Source organism: Perognathus longimembris, chromosome 5 (assembly GCF_023159225.1).
Source record: "Perognathus longimembris pacificus isolate PPM17 chromosome 5, ASM2315922v1, whole genome shotgun sequence".
Lineage (NCBI taxonomy): Eukaryota > Metazoa > Chordata > Mammalia > Rodentia > Heteromyidae > Perognathus > Perognathus longimembris.
In genome coordinates this window covers 1,812,499-1,831,869 of record NC_063165.1, presented here as the reverse complement: position 1 = coordinate 1,831,869, position 19,371 = coordinate 1,812,499, and the positions used below count along the sequence as shown (strand labels likewise).

Below are 19,371 nucleotides of genomic sequence, written 5' to 3'. Positions count from 1 at the left end.
TCATGAGACTGTTATCTCCAATAAACTACTCCAAAAAGCTGGAAGTGAAGTGGTAGAGTGCTAGCCTTGAGCCAAAGAGGCTCAGGGACAGTGCCCATGCCCTGAGTTCAAGTTCCAGGACTGGAGGAAAAAATCATTTTCAGCTGAGAATGTGGCTTAGTGGTAGGTAGAGTGCTTGCCTAGCATGCATAAAGGGGTTCGATTCCTCAATACCACATAAATAGAAAAAGCTGGAAGTGGTGCTGTGGCTCAAGGGGTAGAATGCTAGCCTTGAGCACAAAGAAGCTCAGGGACTGTGTCCAGACCTTGATGAGTTCAAGGCCCAGGACTGCCATAAAAACAAAGACTTGCTTAGAGTTTTGTAAGTTAAATTTAATAGCATCTGTATTGCCACTTGTTTGATGCAGTACAATTTTTAGCCTTTGAAAATATCAGAACACATAGCCCTCAAGTGGCGTCCTGTATTTTTTAGCTGTGTAATTGTGTTTAATTTTTGATTTTGTAACACATTTTTTGAAGAATTGTTAGTAAATGAGTGAAGAGACTATTTTGGGCTTTTTTCTGTGTGTGTGTGTGTGTGTGTGTGTGTTAAGGTGATGTCATCTATGTATGGCTTGTACTTGTCTTCTCTCAGGACATTGTAAACATTTCCTACAGTCGATCACCTCTGTTTGTATAACATTGCCGCTCAGTGCCCAGGATCCCATAATGCTAATGTGCCATAGTTATTCACACGGACGTCTGCTGGTTGCTGCTCACTGTAGACCGTGGCGGCGTGTCTGTGAGTGAGCGCCCCGGGATGACTTCCTAAAGGCACGCACTGTCCGTCGCTGGCGTCCTGCCGTCCTCCGGTCTCTGGCGGTGTTGCATGCAGTCCGGGCTTGCCCTGGTGACTGCGGGCGGTGGCAGTGCCCTGCTGAGGTGGTGCGGGGAGCCCCCCACCACTTGTGCCCCGAGAGCAGCCGCCCCACGCGTGGCCCCTTGTCCCGACCCGCAGGACATCAACAGGGGAGACCACCTACGAGAGAGAATGAAGGGAAAGGGAGACGCGAAGAGGGCAGCAAGACAAATGGGTGCCTGTTCAAGCTGCCAATTTATTTTGATTTTTCACACACTTATATACTCTTGAAGCAGGAGGGGGCAGTTCTTCAGCACCAGCAGGAAGTGGGCTTGGGGTAGCAGGACGTTGGCAGGGTGAAAAGGTTACTGGTCCCGCTATAGGGGAGGGTTGCTAAGTGACCTGACCGCAGAACGTTCCTATGACTCTGGGTGCAGCCGGGGTTGCTAAGAGACTTGACTGTAAGACGTTCTGGTAAGTTTATTCTCAAGAATTATCTTTTGTTATTGCTCTTTGAACTGGGCCATCTAGTTTAACCGGGGTGGCGCCATCTAGTTTAACCGGGGTGGCGCTGGCTCCACGGTTGGTTTCTTAGCAGGTTTCCATGGTGGCTTCTAGCCAGAGGCTCAAGTCCGGGTCTCGGTCCCTGACATCTCCTCTCTTTCTTTTTATTTTGGACCAATCAAGAGCTGAGGAGACTTAGAGGGGCGACAGGGGCTCCATCCCACAAGGACATTTTCCTGGAGGCGGCATCAGGATCCGTGGGCGTCCCCTCGGCCCCTGAGCTTACTGGAAAGGCGCAGTTTTTGAGTGGGGGCGGAAAGGGATTTCTGCGCAACCGCCATGCAATGGAGTATGCCGCCGGACTCAGGCTTATCGGAGGACTCCACCGAGTCCTTACCTCGCACAGTCCTGGCTGTGCCCTCTTTGTTCCTCAACACTTGAGCCCATGTCCCAAGCACATTGGCATCCCCGCCTGAGATTTGGGGAATGTGCAGGGGGGTTGGGGGCGATGCCCCTGTCCTCTAGGTCTAGCCGGTGATAATGGACCTGAATGCGCTTCTCCGAGTTTTCTCTGAGCTGTGTTTGAACAAACCGCTTTAGTTGCGAGAAGGCCCATGGTCCAAAGATTAAGATGATAATTAGGCCGACCAGTGGTCCGAGGAGGGAGGGAAGCAAGGTGGTGAGCCATGGAGAGGTGGAAAACCATGTTTGAAACCAACCAAGCTCCTTTTCTCTTTCTTGCTTACGCTTCTCTAATCCTTCTCTTACTTTGGCCATGCTATCTCTAGCGACCCCGGTGTGATCAGTATAAAAACAACATTCTTCTTTGAGGGCCGCACACAGGCCTCCTTGTTGGAGGAACAGCAAGTCCAACCCTCGGCGGTTTTGTAGGACAACCTCAGAAAGGGACGTGAGAGATGTTTCCAGGGCGGAAATGCCTTTCTCTAGTTGTTCTATATCCTCGTCTATGGAGGCCCTAAGCTCAGAATAATGTTTGTTGGTTAAAACCGTGGTGATGGCTGAGAAAGGCTCTCGTTTTTGCCTAGGGAGGGACATCTCTTGGGTTAGTATACCTTCCCATAGGGCAGAAAACTGTTCCTGGGAGTAATATGTTAGGCGAGGAATAACCTGAACTAGAATACAGAACAGCGGGGAAGCAGCCGCGTTAAGCTCTAGGGAAATGCAAGGAGTCAGGCCATCGGTGCAGGCCCACCAGGTGTCGTTGGTGGGAAGGATGTATCCGGAGGTGTCTGTGCTGTGGAGAAAATCAGTGGTGTTACAGAAAGGCTGCAGGTAGGATGAGGGTTTGGCTCCTGCAGTGATCAGGCATCTGCCCTGTCCCGTAACCTGGGAGAGTGTTAATCGGGACTCAGGTGCTTGTGGCCACCTGCAGTCTGCAGGGTTGGAGGTCCGGGAGTAGGGCAAATCGACTGCACTCCTTCATAGAAGGGAGGGGTGGAATGATAACATAGCCAGCAGGGTCCTAGATCTAATCAGGTGGCGTTGAGGACCTCATGGGTCCTAATAATGAGGTTGGTAATAGTATCCCGGGTGGAGAGGGGTGGAGGGGGAAAAGTGGGAAGCGTAGGTAGAGGTAAAGGAGTCATGGATGAATTGTTGGGAGGGTTGGCAGGTAGGGCAGGAAGAGAGGGCTTTTGAACAAGCACATTGGGGCCAGCAGCCACAGGGGCATGAGCGTTAACAGGCTCCTTTTGGAGTTTGATGGAAAAAAGGAATCCGGTATCATGGCCCGATTGATACAGGCGCAGGCCCCAAGAGTATCCAGCGCTCCAGCCGGTGGCCTTTTTACCCGCCTCAGTAAAGGAAATTTTGAATGGGGTGCACCACCCTTTTGTGGTGGAGCTGGCCTTGCAATTGTCAGTAGTAGAAAGCCAATCACCCCCATATGTATAATTACTTTTAACAACAATATAGTCCCATGAGGAGCTGGGCTCCCAATATGCAGAGCCTGATGTTTCACATCCCCATGCCTTGCAATAGAAATCATCACGGCCACCACAGCTATAAGTGGTTTCGTGGGGGCGATGAAAACCTGGGCAAGTATAAAAGGAGTGTCGAGCAAGGAGGGACCTTCTAACATAATTAATACAGCCAGGCGTGGAGAAACGTGAAGCAGAAATTAGGAGGCTGGTGGCGCCCGCCTGTCCCCCAAAATGGGAAGAGGGCAAGTCTTTTTCTGGAGCAACACCTAAAGAGGGGGGTAGGCTTCAAGTCCCCATGAAGGTGTTGTGCCAAGGACCATCTTGCAGAGGTCAGGATAGAGATCCGGCCACCACGGCGTGGTGGTGACTTTAGAAGTACTCCAGGCCGCTTCACCTCTTTCCGTCATGACCATCCAGGTATGGTTAAGGGGCTGGTGTCGGGAGGGTGCAGTATTTTCCATCGACGGGGGCATCAGCAGGAGAAGGAGTATCTATAAAAGAAGCAGAGTCATCCTCAGGGGACTCTTCTGAGACCCTGGGCGGGTTAACAGGTTTTATCAGTCTACCGGGAGCCATCTAGGGGCATTATGTTTTGAATCAAGAATGCAGGCCGAGCTGTGACCCCAGATTAGGACTGCATCTGGTCCGTTCCAAACATTAGTCAGTGGATCCTTCCACATGGCCAGGGGGCGGCTGGCATTGGCGGAAGGGTGCCAATGACGATCAGCCGCGGATCTGCCTTCTTTGTCAAGAGTTAAAAAATTTAGAACGAAAAGAGCATGATTTAGGCGCTCCCGGGGGGTGGCGTATGTGAGATTAGAGGATTTAAGCCTAACCAACCAGGCTTTGAGGGTCTGGTGGGCACGTTCAACAATGCCTTGCCCTTGGGGATTATAAGGAATACCTGTAGTGTGGGTGATGCCAAATTGTTGGAAAAACCTTTTTAGGCTTGCGCTGGTGTAAGCAGGGCCATTGTCTGTTTTTACATGTTGGGGCTCGCCAAGCACCGAAAAACAGGCGAGAAAGTGGGATATTACATCCTTAACTGCTTCACCAGTGTGGGGAGAGGCAAAGAGAAACCCACTGAAAGTATCAATGGTTACATGTAAATATTTTTGGCGTCCAAATTCCAGGACATGAGTAACGTCTGTCTGCCATACTTTGTTGGGTAGCAGTCCCCTAGGGTTGACTCCCATATGGGGGGTCGGATGGGAAATCACACAAGATGGGCACTGTTTAACTATTTCTCTTGCCTGTTGTCGAGTAATCTTAAATTTGAGCCTAAGGGTATGTGCATTTAGGTGGTGAAGGGAGTGAGCGTGAAAAGCATCCTGTAGGGGGTCCTGTAATACCGAAAAGACGCTACGTGTAGCCGCGTCTGCCAAGGCATTTCCTTCAGTTAGTGGACCGGGGAGCTCACCGTGTGCCCTAATGTGTCCAATAAAAATAGAGTGAGGGCGCTGTCTTAGGTTTTGTTGGATTTTGGCAAACAGGGGTGTTGCATTAGAGGAGGGTTTAATAAATGGGGCAGTGTCTAACAGGGGAACAGATTTTGCAATGTACACGCTGTCTGTGTCAATGTTCAGGGGGCTTGAGGGGAATTCCTCCAATACCTTGAGAACAGCAAATAGCTCCACCAACTGCGAGGAGGCATATTGTGTAGGGGAGGAGAAACTCCGCCCTTGAAAGGCATACGCCGCCACACCATTGGCTGAACCGTCCGTAAACACAGTGGGCGCATCAGGTATGGGAGAAGGGGAGACTGCCTTTGGGAACTGAAAGGGATGAAGGGAAGCAAAGTGGAGCACGGGGTCATCAGGCATATGATTATCGAGTAATCCCATGAATCCTGAGAGGGCGACGCCCCAACAATCCAATGTTTGAAACAAAAACTGTGTCTGGTCTCGAGTATAGGGTGTCAATATAATATCAGGCTCTTTACCAAATACTTGATGGGACGTTTGCCGTCCACGCCTAACAATGGAAGACACAAGCTGGGGATAAGTAGGAAGGACCTTAACATGATTAGCAGACATATGGATCCAAAGGAGGGAGTGTCCCTTTTGCCGGCTAGAGTGAGTGTCAGGAACAGGCTGCCAAAAGACCCCGGTAGGTGCATGTGGGGTGGGGAGAATTATAAAGCTTAGCGGGTAAGCATAATTAATCTGAGAAGAAGCTTGGGAGGCAATGGCCTTACTCACCAACAGAAGAGCCTTAGAGGCTTTGGGGGTAAGGTGTCGCGGGGAAGTTGGATCACTATTTCCCTTTAAAATTTTATATAGGGGGAGCAAATCGGAAGTGGGGAGCTTGAGATAAGGTCGCAGCCATTGGATATCTCCCAAGAGCTTTTGGAAGTCATTTAGCGTAGCAAGGTGGTCAGTGCGCAATTCAAGGCGCGGAGCAAGGATCTGATTGGCATGGAGCTCTAAGCCAAGGTAGTGAAAAGGGGGCGCTCTTTGAATCTTATCAGGGGCTAGCTGGAGGCCAGCAGTGCTGAGGGCCTGAGACAGATCCTGAAAGGAAGCATCCAACATCAGGGTATCTGGGGCAGCCAGGAGGAGATCGTCCATATAATGGAGAAAATAAACTGAAGGCCACCTTTTTCTTACAGGGTCAACGGCTTGAGCCACAAATTTTTGGCAAAGGGTTGGGCTATTAGCCATGCCCTGAGGCAGGACTCGCCACTGATATCTTAGCATGGGTCCTTGGAAGTTGATACGGGGAAGACTGAATGCAAAATAAGTTTTATCCTCAGGGTGGAGAGGAATTGTAAAGAAGCAATCCTTAAGATCAATAACCACCTTGTGGTATCCCTCAGGGATGGCAATAGGAGAAGGCATTCCAGGTTGGAGGGTGCCATGGGCTGCATTACTTTGTTAATGGCTCTAAGATCTTGTAGGAGGTGCCATTTTCCTGATTTTTTCTTAATAACAAAAATAGGAGTGTTCCAGAGTGAATTAGAGGGCTCAATGTGACCCGCATCGAGCTGCTCCTGTACCAGCAGCTCAGCGGCCTGTAATTTTTCCTGAGTGAGAGGCCACTGGTCGACCCAGACGGGTTCCTGGGTGAGCCAGGTAATTTTGTCCGCATGGGGTACAGGGGGAGCAGCGACCTCAATTAAAAATTCTTATAACCTATTCCGTGTTTATCATGCTTTTCTTTGGGGGTAATGGGGTCCCTGCGACCTTGGAGGTTTTTTCCCAATCCCTTCCCTGGAGTGTACCCCATCCGTAGCATTTGCTGGGTGACTGTCTCATTAGGGCTGTATAGGACAGCCTGCATCTGGGAGAGGATGTCTCCCACGGACAACAATCATCTAAGCGATTAAAGAAAACTTTTAAATCTTTTTTATGAACCCTCATCCCTCGCGTCTTGAGTGCCTCCTTGATGCTCCTGACAAACTGGTCATGGGCTGAAATGCCCTGTCCCATGGTCCGGCGATCTGGCTAGGCCGAACTGCGTCCCTATCACCGTTTCTCACCTTAATAGGCTTCTCTTTTGGTTGGGCCGGGTGATCCCAAAGAGAATGATGATCTCCAAGCGCTTGGATCTTCCGACAGGGACATTCTCGTCTCGTGAGGGAAGGTCGAGCCCCACGTTGGGCGCCAGTTGTCCCGACCCGCAGGACATCAACAGGGGAGACCACCTACGAGAGAGAATGAAGGGAGAGGGAGACGCGAAGAGGGCAGCAAGACAAATGGGTGCCTGTTCAAGCTGCCAGTTTATTTTGATTTTTCACACACTTATATACTCTTGAAGCAGGAGGGGGCAGTTCTTCAGCACCTGCAGGAAGTGGGCTTGGGGTAGCAGGACGTTGGCAGGGTGAAAAGGTTACTGGTCCCGCTATAGGGGAGGGTTGCTAAGTGACCTGACCACAGAACGTTCCTGTGACTCTGGGTGCAGCCGGGGTTGCTAAGAGACTTGACTGTAAGACGTTCCGGTAGGTTTATTCTCAAGAATTATCTATTATTATTGCTCTTTGAACTGGGCCATCTAGTGTAACCGGGGTGGCGCTGGCTCCACAGTTGGTTTCTTAGCAGGTTTCCATGGTGGCTTCTAGCCAGAGGCTCAAGTCCCGGGTCTCGGTCCCTGACAGCCCCTGCCCAGGACACTGCCGCTCTCCTCATCGCCGGCTGCTTCCGGCGCTCCCTCGCTGAGAGAACATCCGGGCTTGGGCTTGCTGTGAATCTCTCAACTATTTCTGCACTAGTTCTTCTTATTTTTAAATCAGAGAGAGAACTTGCCTAGAGATAGCCGGAAGGCCCGATGAGGGAGGCGGGACCCAGCAGTGTGAAGGTGTGCTGTGGGGCCTGCTGAGGCACGGCTTTCTTGGTGGTGGGGTGGTGTCAGTTTTCACTTAACCCCGGAGCCCCTCCGTAGCAAGTCCTTCCTGGCCCTGGGGGGAGGAGGGGCTCATGATGGCCTGCCCTGGCTAGGGATGTCGGGGTGGGGCGTGGGGCATCACATAGGAATAAAGAACCAAGTGGGAAGGAAGTTAGCAAGGCAAGGTTAATTCCTGCAGAAGGGCGTCCAGCCAGCAGTGAGCAGGCGGGCTTCCTCCCCCCTCACACGGTAGGCCCCGCCCCTCTGCTCACATTGGCTGAGCTCCGGTGCACAATCTGCAGAAGGTTAATGTCTGCTTAATGAACAGGATACAACTAGAATTCAGGGAGCTTCTAACAATATATGAAAGTGCTCAGGAACAGGATGTAATTAAAATATTATTAACAGTAGCCAAGCCACCTGGCCAGTGCAGGAACCCTTCAGTAAACAGTTCTCTCAAGGAAAGCTAGTGCTCTCCCACCTGGCACGCGGGAGGAGTGAGCGTGAGGTGGGTGCAGCGGTGGTCTCGGCGTCGGGTGTGGCCGGTGGCGTGTGCCCTCGGCGTGGCTGCCCTCTCCCTGCAGAGGTGGAAGGTGAAACACTCACTAAGGAGCATGCTGACTCTCAGCGAGGTGTCCAGCTCACTTCACAGTTCCCTTTTATTCCTCTTTCTGAATCAGTATTAGCAAGACTAAAGGCAGGTATTGTTTCTGCCTTTTCCGGACGGTGGAACTGTCCTGTGAGGTGTTAACTTGGTTACCTTTTCACCATGCATAGATGTGGGCTTTGCCTGTTCCTTTTCCCCTGCAGTCCGTGTGCTGAGGGAAGCGGTGTGCAGGCCGGGCTCCCCGGGCCTCCGCAGTGTGCTCCAGGATGAGGGAGGGAACTGAAGCCCGATGCCAAGCCTGGGTCGCGGCCCTCTCACGTGAACAGACCTGAATTCACCTGTCACTCTTAACGAGCCGTCAGATGGCAAGGCAGAGTGAACAATGGCAGGGCACCCAGTGTCACCTGGGCACTGAGAACCCTGGAGGCAGTTCCCAGGCCCAGCCCCCTTCCCGTGTCCTCTTCACCCTTGCTGCTGGGTGGCAGGTTCTCCCTGGTGCGGAGAGAGGGTGGGCGTTTTAGCAGAGCCGAAGGGCTGGGGTTTACAGACAATTGTGCATGTCTTTGCAGGTGTGTTGTGCTTTCTGACCCCCTGAAGGACTCTTCTCGAACTCAGGAATCCTGGAATGCCTTCCTGACCAAACTCAGGACGCTGCTGCTTATGTCTTTTACCAAAAACCTTGGCAAGTTTGAGGATGACATGCGGACCTTGAGGGAGAAGAGGACCGAGCCAGGATGGAGTTTCTGTGAATACTTCATGGTCCAGGTACTGGACTTGCGAGAGACCAGACAGCGGCCTTGCCCTGCCTCCTCCTTTCCCTTGTAATGAAACAGCCTTTGCGACAGCTGTCACTTGCCTGATTTTAAAAATCAACACCATGGTAGCCAGGGGGACATTCCTGTTCCTCTGGGATTACAAGTGTGAACCACTAAATCCATTTTCATAGCTTTGTTTTATGATCCGGCTTTCTGTAAAAGATTGTGTTAAGGTGGTTGGAACGTTTAATATTATAGTCACTGTCAGCTCTTTTTTCTAAAAAGACTATTTATTTGGTATTGGTCCTAAGGCTTGGATTCAGGACTCTTAGACTTTTCTCTTGAAGCTCATGTTCTGCCATTTGAACCCTAGCTCTGGTTAATTTGCTGGTTAATTGGAGATAGGAATCTCCTGGATTTTCTACCTGGGCTGGCTTTGAACCCTGATCCTCAGGTCTCAGCCTTTTGAGTAGCTAGGCTTATAGGCTTGAGCCACTAGCACAGGGTGGGGTGGAGTGGGGCGGGGCAATATTTCTCTAAGTCAAAATTAATTCACAATTAAAAATGAGTAAGGAAGGAAGGAGTTCTGACACATGCTATAACCTGGATATGGCTTAACATTTTGCTCAGTGAAAAGCCAGTCAGGGATGAACAGATACCATGTGATCTTCCTTTACCCCATCCAGACAGGGGCCTCTGCAGGGTCCACTGCACAGAAAGTACAATGGAGTTGCCAGGGTGGGGACAGGGGCTTTGTACATTGGGCACAGAGTTTCAGTTTGGAGGGATGAGAAAGTCCTGGAACTGGGCTGTGCAGAAGTGTGGATGAACTTGAAACTTCAGGGGTGTCCACTTCACAATGGTAGACCATGACTGCAGTGCTAGTACTCCGGATGCCAAAGCAGGAGGAGTGGGAGCGTGAGGCTAGCCCATGCTACAGTGCGGCCCCATCTCCCCCCAAATTAAAGTTTAGGATGGGAAATCTATTGGCGTGTCCTCTCCCGAAAGTACTTCATGGGGAAAAAAAGGGAAAAGCAGCGCTGAGGACAGCCCAGTGTTCCTGCCCATCAGGTGTTTCTCAGAAGCAGCTCCACACACGGAGCTGGGAGGGGCCTAGCGTGCTGGCATCTGCAGAGCGTGCTCAGCCTGCCAGCCAGGCCCGGACGCAGCTCCTGCCCGGGGAAGGAGCCAGTGCCGGCTGTGGGTGAGCCCAGCTGGCGCAGGCCAGTGCTGGACGGTGGATCCGAGCTCAGCTCTGGAATGCAGTCTGGTCCCTGCTCCTCACCCAGCGAGCACCGCTTGGCGGGTAGATACAGGACAGTATTCACACACACAGGGGTAGAATGGAGTACCACGCATGTGAATGTCGGTGTGGCAACAAACACATGTGGGCATGTCATTCGCTTTATTGTCCAGTGGTGGCATCAGGAGAGAATCGCCCCTGGCTATCTGTCTGTGTTTTCCCTCAACAAACACGGGCCATGCACATTGCCAGGGCTGCTAGGTGCTGGGGCACCGTCCACACCCGGCTTGGATGAGCTTATAGAAGGAAGATGCCGGGAGGCAGCGGTACGGCCTACGGGGCGAGGGTCAGAGGTGTGGACGGTGCCAGCGGCCTGGGGGCGGTGAGGAGCAGGCCCCGTGGATGCGTGAGTGAAGCGAGTGTGGAGAAGCACTGCAGCCCTGGAAGAGGCCGCCTGGGCTCCTAGGTGTGAGCAAGAAGCACCTTAGAGGCGGGGCCCAGGGAGGGGGGCAGAGAGGCCATGCTGACGAGGCAGGGGGGTGGTGCGTGGCGTCCTGTGTTGCTGATAGGGTGGACGCATCCTGGCCGCTTCCTCCTTGTTTGGGGCCCCCGTCCCTCTGTGTGCACGAACGCAGACTTGGCCATCGGAGAAGGATTTGCACCCTTCACAGTGCCGCAGGTGCCGTTCCTCCTGCGCGCTGCGTGCGGCTTTGTGAGCTGACCCATGTTCTCTGGTAAACAGGAGGAGCTGGCCTTTGTCTTCGAGATGCTGCAGCAGTTCGAGGATGCCCTGGTGCAGTATGATGAGCTGGATGCCCTGTTCTCCCAGTATGTCGTCAACTTTGGGGCTGGGGGTGAGTAGACGTTTCAGGGCAGTGTGTTTTCCTCGCATATTTTGTGTGCACCGGTGTTTGTCCAGGGACCCGTCATCGTTGTTTTGGGGCAAGGATGTTGTTTAGGATGGATCCATGGGATTCCTACGTGAACTAAAGGGAGAATTCAGAATTAATCACTGTCAGCTGGGTACAGTGGCTCAAGCCTATAATCCTAGCTGCTTAGGAGGTAGAGATTGGGGAGTTATGATTCAAGGCCAGCTCAGGTATAAAAGTCAGAGATTCCACCTCAGCCAAGGGCCGGGTGTGGTGTTGGTTGCCTATTAACCCAGCTGAGGGGAAGTACAACGTCTAGACCCACCGCTGCCATCCCCAGCTACGCGTAGGAGGAATACAAATAGGAGAATTGAAGTCAATGAGACCCTATTTTATGAATGGCTCAAGTGGTAGAGCACCTGTCTTGCAAACATGAGGCCCAGAGTTCAGTTCTTATTACCACCAAAAGATTAAAAGAGGAAGAAAAAGAATTAGTTACTATCAAATTCAGAAGACTCAAACTGGAGACAGTAGCTCAAGTGGTCAAATGCCAGCTGTGAGTGAAAAGCTAGGTGAGAGTTCAAGCCCTGAGGTTCAGGCCTGTTGGGGTCAGCTGCACCTTTAAGGGGCCACAGCTGACCTCAGCCTGTCCCTCCCCTTCCTGTCTTTAACAGGAAGAGAAGGAAGTCTGACATCACTTGAGGGACAGCCCCTTGGGACCAATCAGGGGCCCCTCTCTTGTGCCCGCCTTTGGGGTATATCTGGGAGGCTCCTCATTTGAATAGACAGAAGCCCTAGAGGTTTTCTCCAGGGGCCCGCGCATCCGTGTCATTCTTGGTGGTTTTGGGGCACCCTGCAACCACATGCCACCGAGGCTACCCGTGGCCATCGCTCCCACGTGAGAGCGATAAAGGACCACCCAGGAAGGGGCGGACAAGCCCCTTCCCCCCCAAACGAGGGGAAGTCGAGAGAGAGAGCCCACACAGGCCCCCCCCCCCCCCCCGAGTCAGTATAGAAGAATCTCAAGTTGTAAAAGCACTTCCAAATCTGCCCTTTTCAGGTGTGGCTTTTTCTATGTATGTGGTACTGAGGAATCAAAAACAGGGCTTCATGCATGCTAGGTAAGCACTCTCCCGCTAAGATACATTCTCAGCCCTGTCTGTGAGACTCTTATCTTCAATTAACTATTTGAAAAGCCAGAAGTGGAGCTGTGGCTTAAGTGGTAGAGTGCTACCCACGCTTCTAATTTCCTGGCTTGCGGTGATCTCTTACTTCTGTGGTACTTGAGATCTCATTCTGATGCATCTTATGATGCTGTTATAATGGGTGCTCAACCATTTTTTTTTTTTTTTTTTTTTTTTTTTTGGCCAGTCCTGGGCCTTGGACTCAGGGCCTGAGCACTGTCCCTGGCTTCTTCCCGCTCAAGGCTAGCGCTCTGCCACTTGAGCCACAGCGCCGCTTCTGGCCGTTTTCTGTATATGTGGTGCTGGGGAATCGAACCTAGGGCCTCGTGTATCCGAGGCAGGCACTCTTGCCACTAGGCTATATCCCCAGCCCTCAACCATTTTTTATGCTTTTTTTGGTTTGTTTTTTAAATGCTGGTCCCAGGACTTGAACTCAGAGGCTGGGTGCTATCCCTGAGCTTTTGCTCCAGGCTAGCACTCTACTACTTAAGTCACAGCGCCACTTTTGGCTTTTTTGATTCCTCAGTACCACATTAAAAAAAAAAAAAAGCCAGAAGTGGTGCTGTGGCTCAAGTGGCAGAGTGCTAGCCTTGAGCAAAGAAGCTCAGGGACAGTGCTCAGGCCCTGAGTTCAAGCCCCAGGACTGGCCAAAAAAAAAAAAAAAGTCTAGCGGATTTTCTTGTCTTTGAACCATGATCCTCAGATCTCAGCCCCCTGAGTAGTTTCCATTACAGGTGTGAAGCACCAGCACCCGGCATCTTTTAAACAGTTATGGTAATTTCTTCTCCTAAAATTACAGAACCAGACAGTGAGCTTTATACAGAGCAAACAGTGGATAAGCATCTTCACAGTTGGCACTGAGGTCAGCTTTGGTGGAAGTGCTTTGTATGAGCTGGACATCTCTGTCCAGCTGCTTTTCTTAGTATTCGCCCTCTCGATGTCTCTCCACGATGCCGGATCAGGGGTGAGATGTTTTTGCTCTAGCTTCTGAGTTTCTTCAGCTGTGCACCAGTGTTGGATGCATGGCTTGTTTTCTGCTTCTGGCTTCCACACAGTGCACATAGTAGAGAGAAGCGTTGCCAGTGTGTCTGAAGAAAGGAACCTGTGGGAGGGCAGGGTGCTGGTACAGTCAGCTGACCTGGGTCTGTCCTCCCGTGGGGCCACCAAGTGTTACCACCATCTACATGCCTGACTGCCACTTCTGCTTCTCTGGCAGTTCATTGGAGATAGGAGTCTCATGGGGGCTTTTCTGCCTGGGGTGGCTTTGAAGCGTGAACCTGAGATCTCAGCCTCCGGAGTAGTTGGGATTACAGGTGTGAGCCACCAGTGCCCAGTGCTTTAGTTATTCTGAAATAAGGGCTGGCCTGTATCCTCTGGTTGGCCTGAACCGTGACCCTCCTGTCTGGTGCTTCCTGTGTAGCTGAGATGGCAGGTGTGTACCACCACACCCAGATTTTATTGGTTGAAATGGCTTCTCATGGATGTTTCGCCTGAGCTAGCCTTCAGCTGTGGTCCTTCCAGGCTCCTTCTCCAGAGCAACTGGGACAATACTAGCTATTTTACTCTGCGAAGACGCAAATATATAACTAAAGCAAATTATTTACTAATTAAAAATTTAAAATTAGAAAAGGTAGGAACACTTGTCTCCTTTTTTCTTTTTCTTCTCTTTTTGTGCTGGTTTTGGGGCTTGAACTCAGGGCCTGAGCACTGTCCCTGGCTTTTTTTTGCTCAAGGCTAGCACTCTACCACTTGAGTCACAGCACCACTTGTGGGTTTACTATTATGTGGTGCTGAGGAATTGAACCCAGGGCTTCAAGTATACGAGGCAAGCACTCTACCCACTAGGCCATATTCCCAGCCCAGACTCTTATGCATTTTTGCTCATGGCTAGTGCTCTACCACTTGGGCTACAGCTCTACTTTCAGCTTTTTTAATTTTTTTTTTTCCGGGGGTGAGGATAGTTAATTGGAGGTAAGAGTCACCGACTTTCTTGCTTAGGTTGGCTTCGAACCATGATATTTAGATCTCAGGCTCTTGAGTAGCTAGAATACAGGCATGAGCCACCAGTGCCTAGCTTGTATTCATTTCGTCTGTGCTATATATCTATGGTATACACGTGCATCTTTTAAAACATTATTTCTTATATTTTACATTATTTATTTGGCTTTTCTCAGTTTAAAAGTCCATGTGGGGCAATTTAAAATCCAGAAGTTAGCCCAGACAAAGTTTTGCAGCTGAATGCTAAGGTTGCCTTGGCTTTGCACTTGCCAAGGGTCTTGCCACGTGCCAGTGAGCAACAAAACGCCCTTTCCTTCATGGAGCTCACAGCTCAGTGTCCAGGAGGGTGGGTTTGGGCTTCGTCCACAGCCTGTTAGTCTTGGGGTTCCCTCCATTCCTGCTCAGGACCTTCTGGCATGGTAAGTTGGTTGCGTTGCTGCCGGGGTCAGCACCAGGACTCACAGGAAGCACCCATGCGGCCGTCGCACTAGCCTGGGGCAGTGTGTGTGTGTGTGTGTGTGTGTGTGTGTGTGTGTGTCCCGGCTGTAATGCTGCCCCCCTTCCCCGTGGTCTCAGTCCTGGCGGAAACTCAGCCAGCACTGTCATGATGTTGTTTGTGTAGATGGTGCCAACTGGCTGACTTTCTTCTGCCAGCCAGTGAAGAGCTGGAACGGCCTGATCCTCCGCAAGCCGATCGACATGGAGAAGCGGGAGCTGATCCAGAAGCGGGAGGCCACGCTGCTGGACCTGCGCAGCTACCTGTTCTCGCGCCAGTGCACCCTGCTCCTCTTCCTGCAGCGGCCCTGGGAGGTGGCGCAGCGCGCCCTGGAGCTGCTGCACAGCTGCGTGCAGGAGCTCAGGCTCCTGGAGGTGAGCGGCCCCTCCGCGCCCCGCTCCCCGCGCCCTGCAGGCCCCTCCGCGCCCCGCTCCCCGCGTCCTGCCACGCCCAGCAGAGTGGAACGCAGGCTGCTCTTTGTGAATCTCCGGAGCTCGCAGGCTCCTTTCTGCGTTATTCGCTGCTCCTAGCTGCCTTGTGCTCTGCATGGGCGAAGCTCACACCGGCCCAGAGCAAAGCACGCCCCCAGGTTCAGGGTGACTGGGGTGCACCACGGAGCCGCCTTGGCTGCTTGTGCTGTGCTCCCAGCTTTGTACAGACACGAAGCTCGCTTTCTCCTCCGCCCCTGCCGTGTGGGCGGCTGCGGGGTGGCGCCCGCGTGCTGGGCTCTGCTGCTGCACAGCACAGCCTACGGGAAGACCCGTGGTGGGCCGGGCGGGGGCTGGGGGGCCCGTCTGTGCAAGAGAAACCAGCCAGCGCAGAGGCTTTCAGTTGTTTAGCTGCAGTGGGGTAAATGCTTCAATCCTGTGAAAACAACTTCACCTCCTGTAAAATCAATCCTGTAAAAACAAGCTCACCCGAGCGCCCGTGTTGGGAAGGGTTCGCAGACCTGGGAAAGCTGAGTGTATAGAAGGCTGCGCCCAGCTCCCAGCTGGCACCGCCTGAAGCGGGGTGGTGTCATGCCGTGGCCTTAGTAAAACCAGCTGGTGGCTAGTTTGGGGTGCAGGGGGCCTGGTAGAGGGTGCAACCCAGTCGCTGGGTGCAGGGCCCAGTTCGGCCACATACTCTGGGACCCCAGAACTTGGGACATTATTAGTAGCTCCAGCCCCAGCAGGGCCCAAGCCTGCACAGCCAGCTGGCTGGGGAGGCCACAGGCCCTCACAGCTCTGCAGGGAAGGGGTCAGGTGCCTGCAGCCCCTTCCTCTGTCCCCGCGCCCCTCCAGGCTCCCTGGAAACTGGGTGTCAAGGAGCCCCTGAGGAGCTGCCTGCAGCCGCCCCGGGTGAGCGAGGGGAGCTGTGAAGTCACAGCTCAGGCCTTGTGTGGGCCTTGCTCTGGTGTGTGGGGGAGCCTGTGGGGTCCCCGCTGCCAGGACCACACTCTGCCCCGCTGTCCATGACCAGTGCCTGTGTGGCCACCGTCACGGGGACGGGGGCCCGGCAGAGCAGCGTGGATCCTGCGCCGGTGTCTTGGCGCGGAGGGAGGCTGGTCCACGCAGTCGCCAGGCTCAGGCTCCTGCCGCGTGCGTTCGGGGCTCTGGTTAAGGATCTCCCCTCTCTGGCCACAGCGGCACGACCCGTTTTTCGGGACCTCTGACGTGTGCCACATGGCCTGCACGAAGTCCCCGGGGCTTTCGTGACACAGTCCTCTCACGGGTCACATCCCCTGTCGTGCAAGGTCCTGCTCATTGTGTGGTTTCCTCCTATGCCAATTTTTTCAAAGGACTTTGGAAGTTTATTTCATCTTTCAAAAGTCAGACGAACATGAGCTTTTATTGCGACGTTTAAAGATACTCCGGCTCTTTCTGGTTGGCTGCAGATCCTTTGCTCTCACTTGTGTTGAGGATGCCTCAAGGGAAACCACCAGACTCAGTTTCCAAAGCGTGACACAGCCTTTCCTATGTCCACTGCCACAGCCTTGCCTGTGCACCAGTCCTTAGTAATTCCGACTAATATGTTCTCCCCAACGGACACACCATGGAATTGGTGCCACCCGAGAAAGCTGGCGTGGGCAGCCACCGCGGGGGATGCACTTATCCCCAGCGGTAGCAGCTTTCACCCCATGCCCGTCCACTTCCCCTGGCAGCGCTCCGCGCAGGTCCTCTTGACGTGGGCATTCCAGCGTGTATCTCGGCAGTGCTTCCCCACTGCCCGGAGGCACCGGAAGACTCAGCACTCGTTCTGCCATGCCGAGCGCAATGGCTCTTAAATGCAACCACACAGTCCGTCAGCTGCGGTCTTAGTGGCTCCTCCTCCCTCCCCTCCTCCAAACCCAGGCTACTTTTGTTCTTAGTAAGGTTTTAAACCTATTTAACTGAAAGTTGTGTTTCTTTTTTCACAATTAATGTCTTGTAATTGTAGAGGTGATGTAGGGGGATTGCACTTCCACGAGTCAGGCAACGAGTACGTTTCCTTTCTCACCGAGTCTTTCCCTCCCCTCCCCTCCCTCTTGCCTCCACCCACGAGTTACACAGTTCACTTTCATTCACATCCAGTGAGCTGCACTGCTGCCCTTTTTCACCCTTTTCCCCTGGAGTTCTGTGCCTTCCTCCACACCCTCGCAACCATATACGCGTGAATCCACCATATATAAGGTGAAGAACACAGACCCATCGAAAACCAGAGCGTCTTTGTTTCCATATCGTGGAGTGAGTTTCATGAAAATCATATTTCTGCTAAGTCATAATTCCCACCCATGACCCGAGCCCGGAAGGTGGATTCTTGTGTGGGCCAGGGGCTGCTGCTCTTCCCTGGGGCGGTGTGGGCTGTGGCCCCTTTCACTGGTTGTCTGCTTTGAGGGCCACCAGCCAGGCCCTGTGCTTGGGTGCGTAGGGTCGTGTGCTCCTCTGCCTCCTCGTGTGCCCACGCTCTGTGCCTCTGCAGGTCTCCGTCCCGCCCGGCGCTCTGGACTGCTGGGTGTTCCTGAGCTGCTTGGAGGTGTTGCAGAGGATAGAAGGTTGCTGTGACCGGGCCCAGATCGACTCCAACATTGCCCACATGGTGGGACTGTGGAGCTACGCCACGGAGAAGGTACCCACCGCCTGGTGCGCACTGCTCGCTCTGCCTGCCGAGCCCGCGGGCCAGGTGGCTCGTGCTGTTGGGGGAAGCCTTGCTGATGTCGATGGCAGCACTCGTGACCATGCGGCCACAGGGCCAGGCCTCCTTTCTACTTAGCAGGTTGCTCAGCACACACACTGCAGGTTCTCGCTTTGCTTCCGCTGAACGCAGGGCTGTGTGTCAGGTCGCAGTGGGTAAGGAGGTGCGGCAGCGCACGGCGCGTGGGGCCAGTGTTGTGCCAGGCGGGGGCGGGGCCCACAGAGCAGGCGGAACAGGGGCCTGGGAGGTGACTGTTGGAGGCAGGAGACCAACAACATCAGAGCCCCACTGGAACTAGAGCTAGAGCATGTTTGAGTTTGGAACAATCACATTAAAATGAATTTTTTAAGTAGAATAAGACGCCTTTTATTTTTTTTCTTAAGGAAGTGGTCTTTTTAATGTTTTAAAATTTTGTATTGCTATCATAGAGGTTATGGATAGAGGGGTTACAGTTACATAAGCCAGGTAAAGGGTACATTTCTTTTCTTCTTTTTGGTTGGTCATGGGGCTTGCGCTCAGGGCCTGGGTGCTATCTCTGAGCTTTTTCACTCAAGGCTAGCACTCTACCACTTGGAGCCACAATGTCACTTCCAGCTTTCTGGCCCTTGATTGGAGATAAGAGTCTCACAGACTTTCCTGCCTGGGCTGGCTTCGAACTGCCATCCTCAGATCTCAGCCTCTCGAGTAGCCGGGATTACAGGAGTGAGGCACCGGCACCTGGCCAAGAGTACATTTCTTGTTGGACAGTGTCACCTCTTCCTTGTTCTCTCCCAGTTTTTCCCTCCCATCCCCCCCATTTGCAAGCTAGTGTCCAATGAGTATCACTACTGCATTTGTTCACTCTTTGTCCCTCCATTTCTTTGCTCCCCCCTTACACGCCTCAAAACATATAAATGAATAAACAGCACAAAAAGAAAAGAACCCCTTATTTTCATTTCCTGGAGTTCATTTTGGTCAGTCTTCCTTTGTAGGCATTGTGCCCTTGGGCTCCTCTCCCGAGAGTGTCCTCCTTTGGTCTCATTGTGTGAGTGCCTAACGACTCGCCTCATTTATCATGTCCCCGTGTGCTGTAGATCTAGCTCTCACACACGAGAGAAAACACATGCCTTTGTCTCTCTGAGCTTGGCTTTCCTCAACCTGATTTGTTCTAGGTCCATCCGATTCTTTCTTTTTTTGGCCAGTCCTGGGCCTTGGACTCAGGGCCTGAGCACTGTCCCTGGCTTCTTCCCGCTCAAGGCTAGCACTCTGCCACCTGAGCCACAGCGCCCCTTCTGGCCGTTTTCCATATATGTGGTGCTGGGGAATCGAACCAAGAGCTTCATGTGTAGGCTCTTGTGTAAAATGCATTTTTCTATCCAGATTCTAATCATTTGGACAGGAAAGCCAAGTTTCTTCTAGGATTTAGCTGGGCTTTGAAGTTTTTGTTTTTTAATTCATGAATTCTGACTCTGCTGACTT

The 19,371-nt window shown here is 52.5% G+C and overlaps 1 protein-coding gene across 1 annotated transcript in view; it reads left to right on the top strand.

Moving 5' to 3' along the window:
* Trappc10 (trafficking protein particle complex subunit 10) overlaps positions 1-19,371 on the top strand; it is a 61,091-nt gene that overhangs the window by 22,276 nt on the left and 19,444 nt on the right. The window contains 4 exon segments of the mRNA XM_048346159.1: positions 8,785-8,980; positions 10,956-11,067; positions 14,887-15,134; positions 17,701-17,847. Of these exon segments, the coding sequence (XP_048202116.1) occupies positions 8,785-8,980; positions 10,956-11,067; positions 14,887-15,134; positions 17,701-17,847 (703 nt within the window).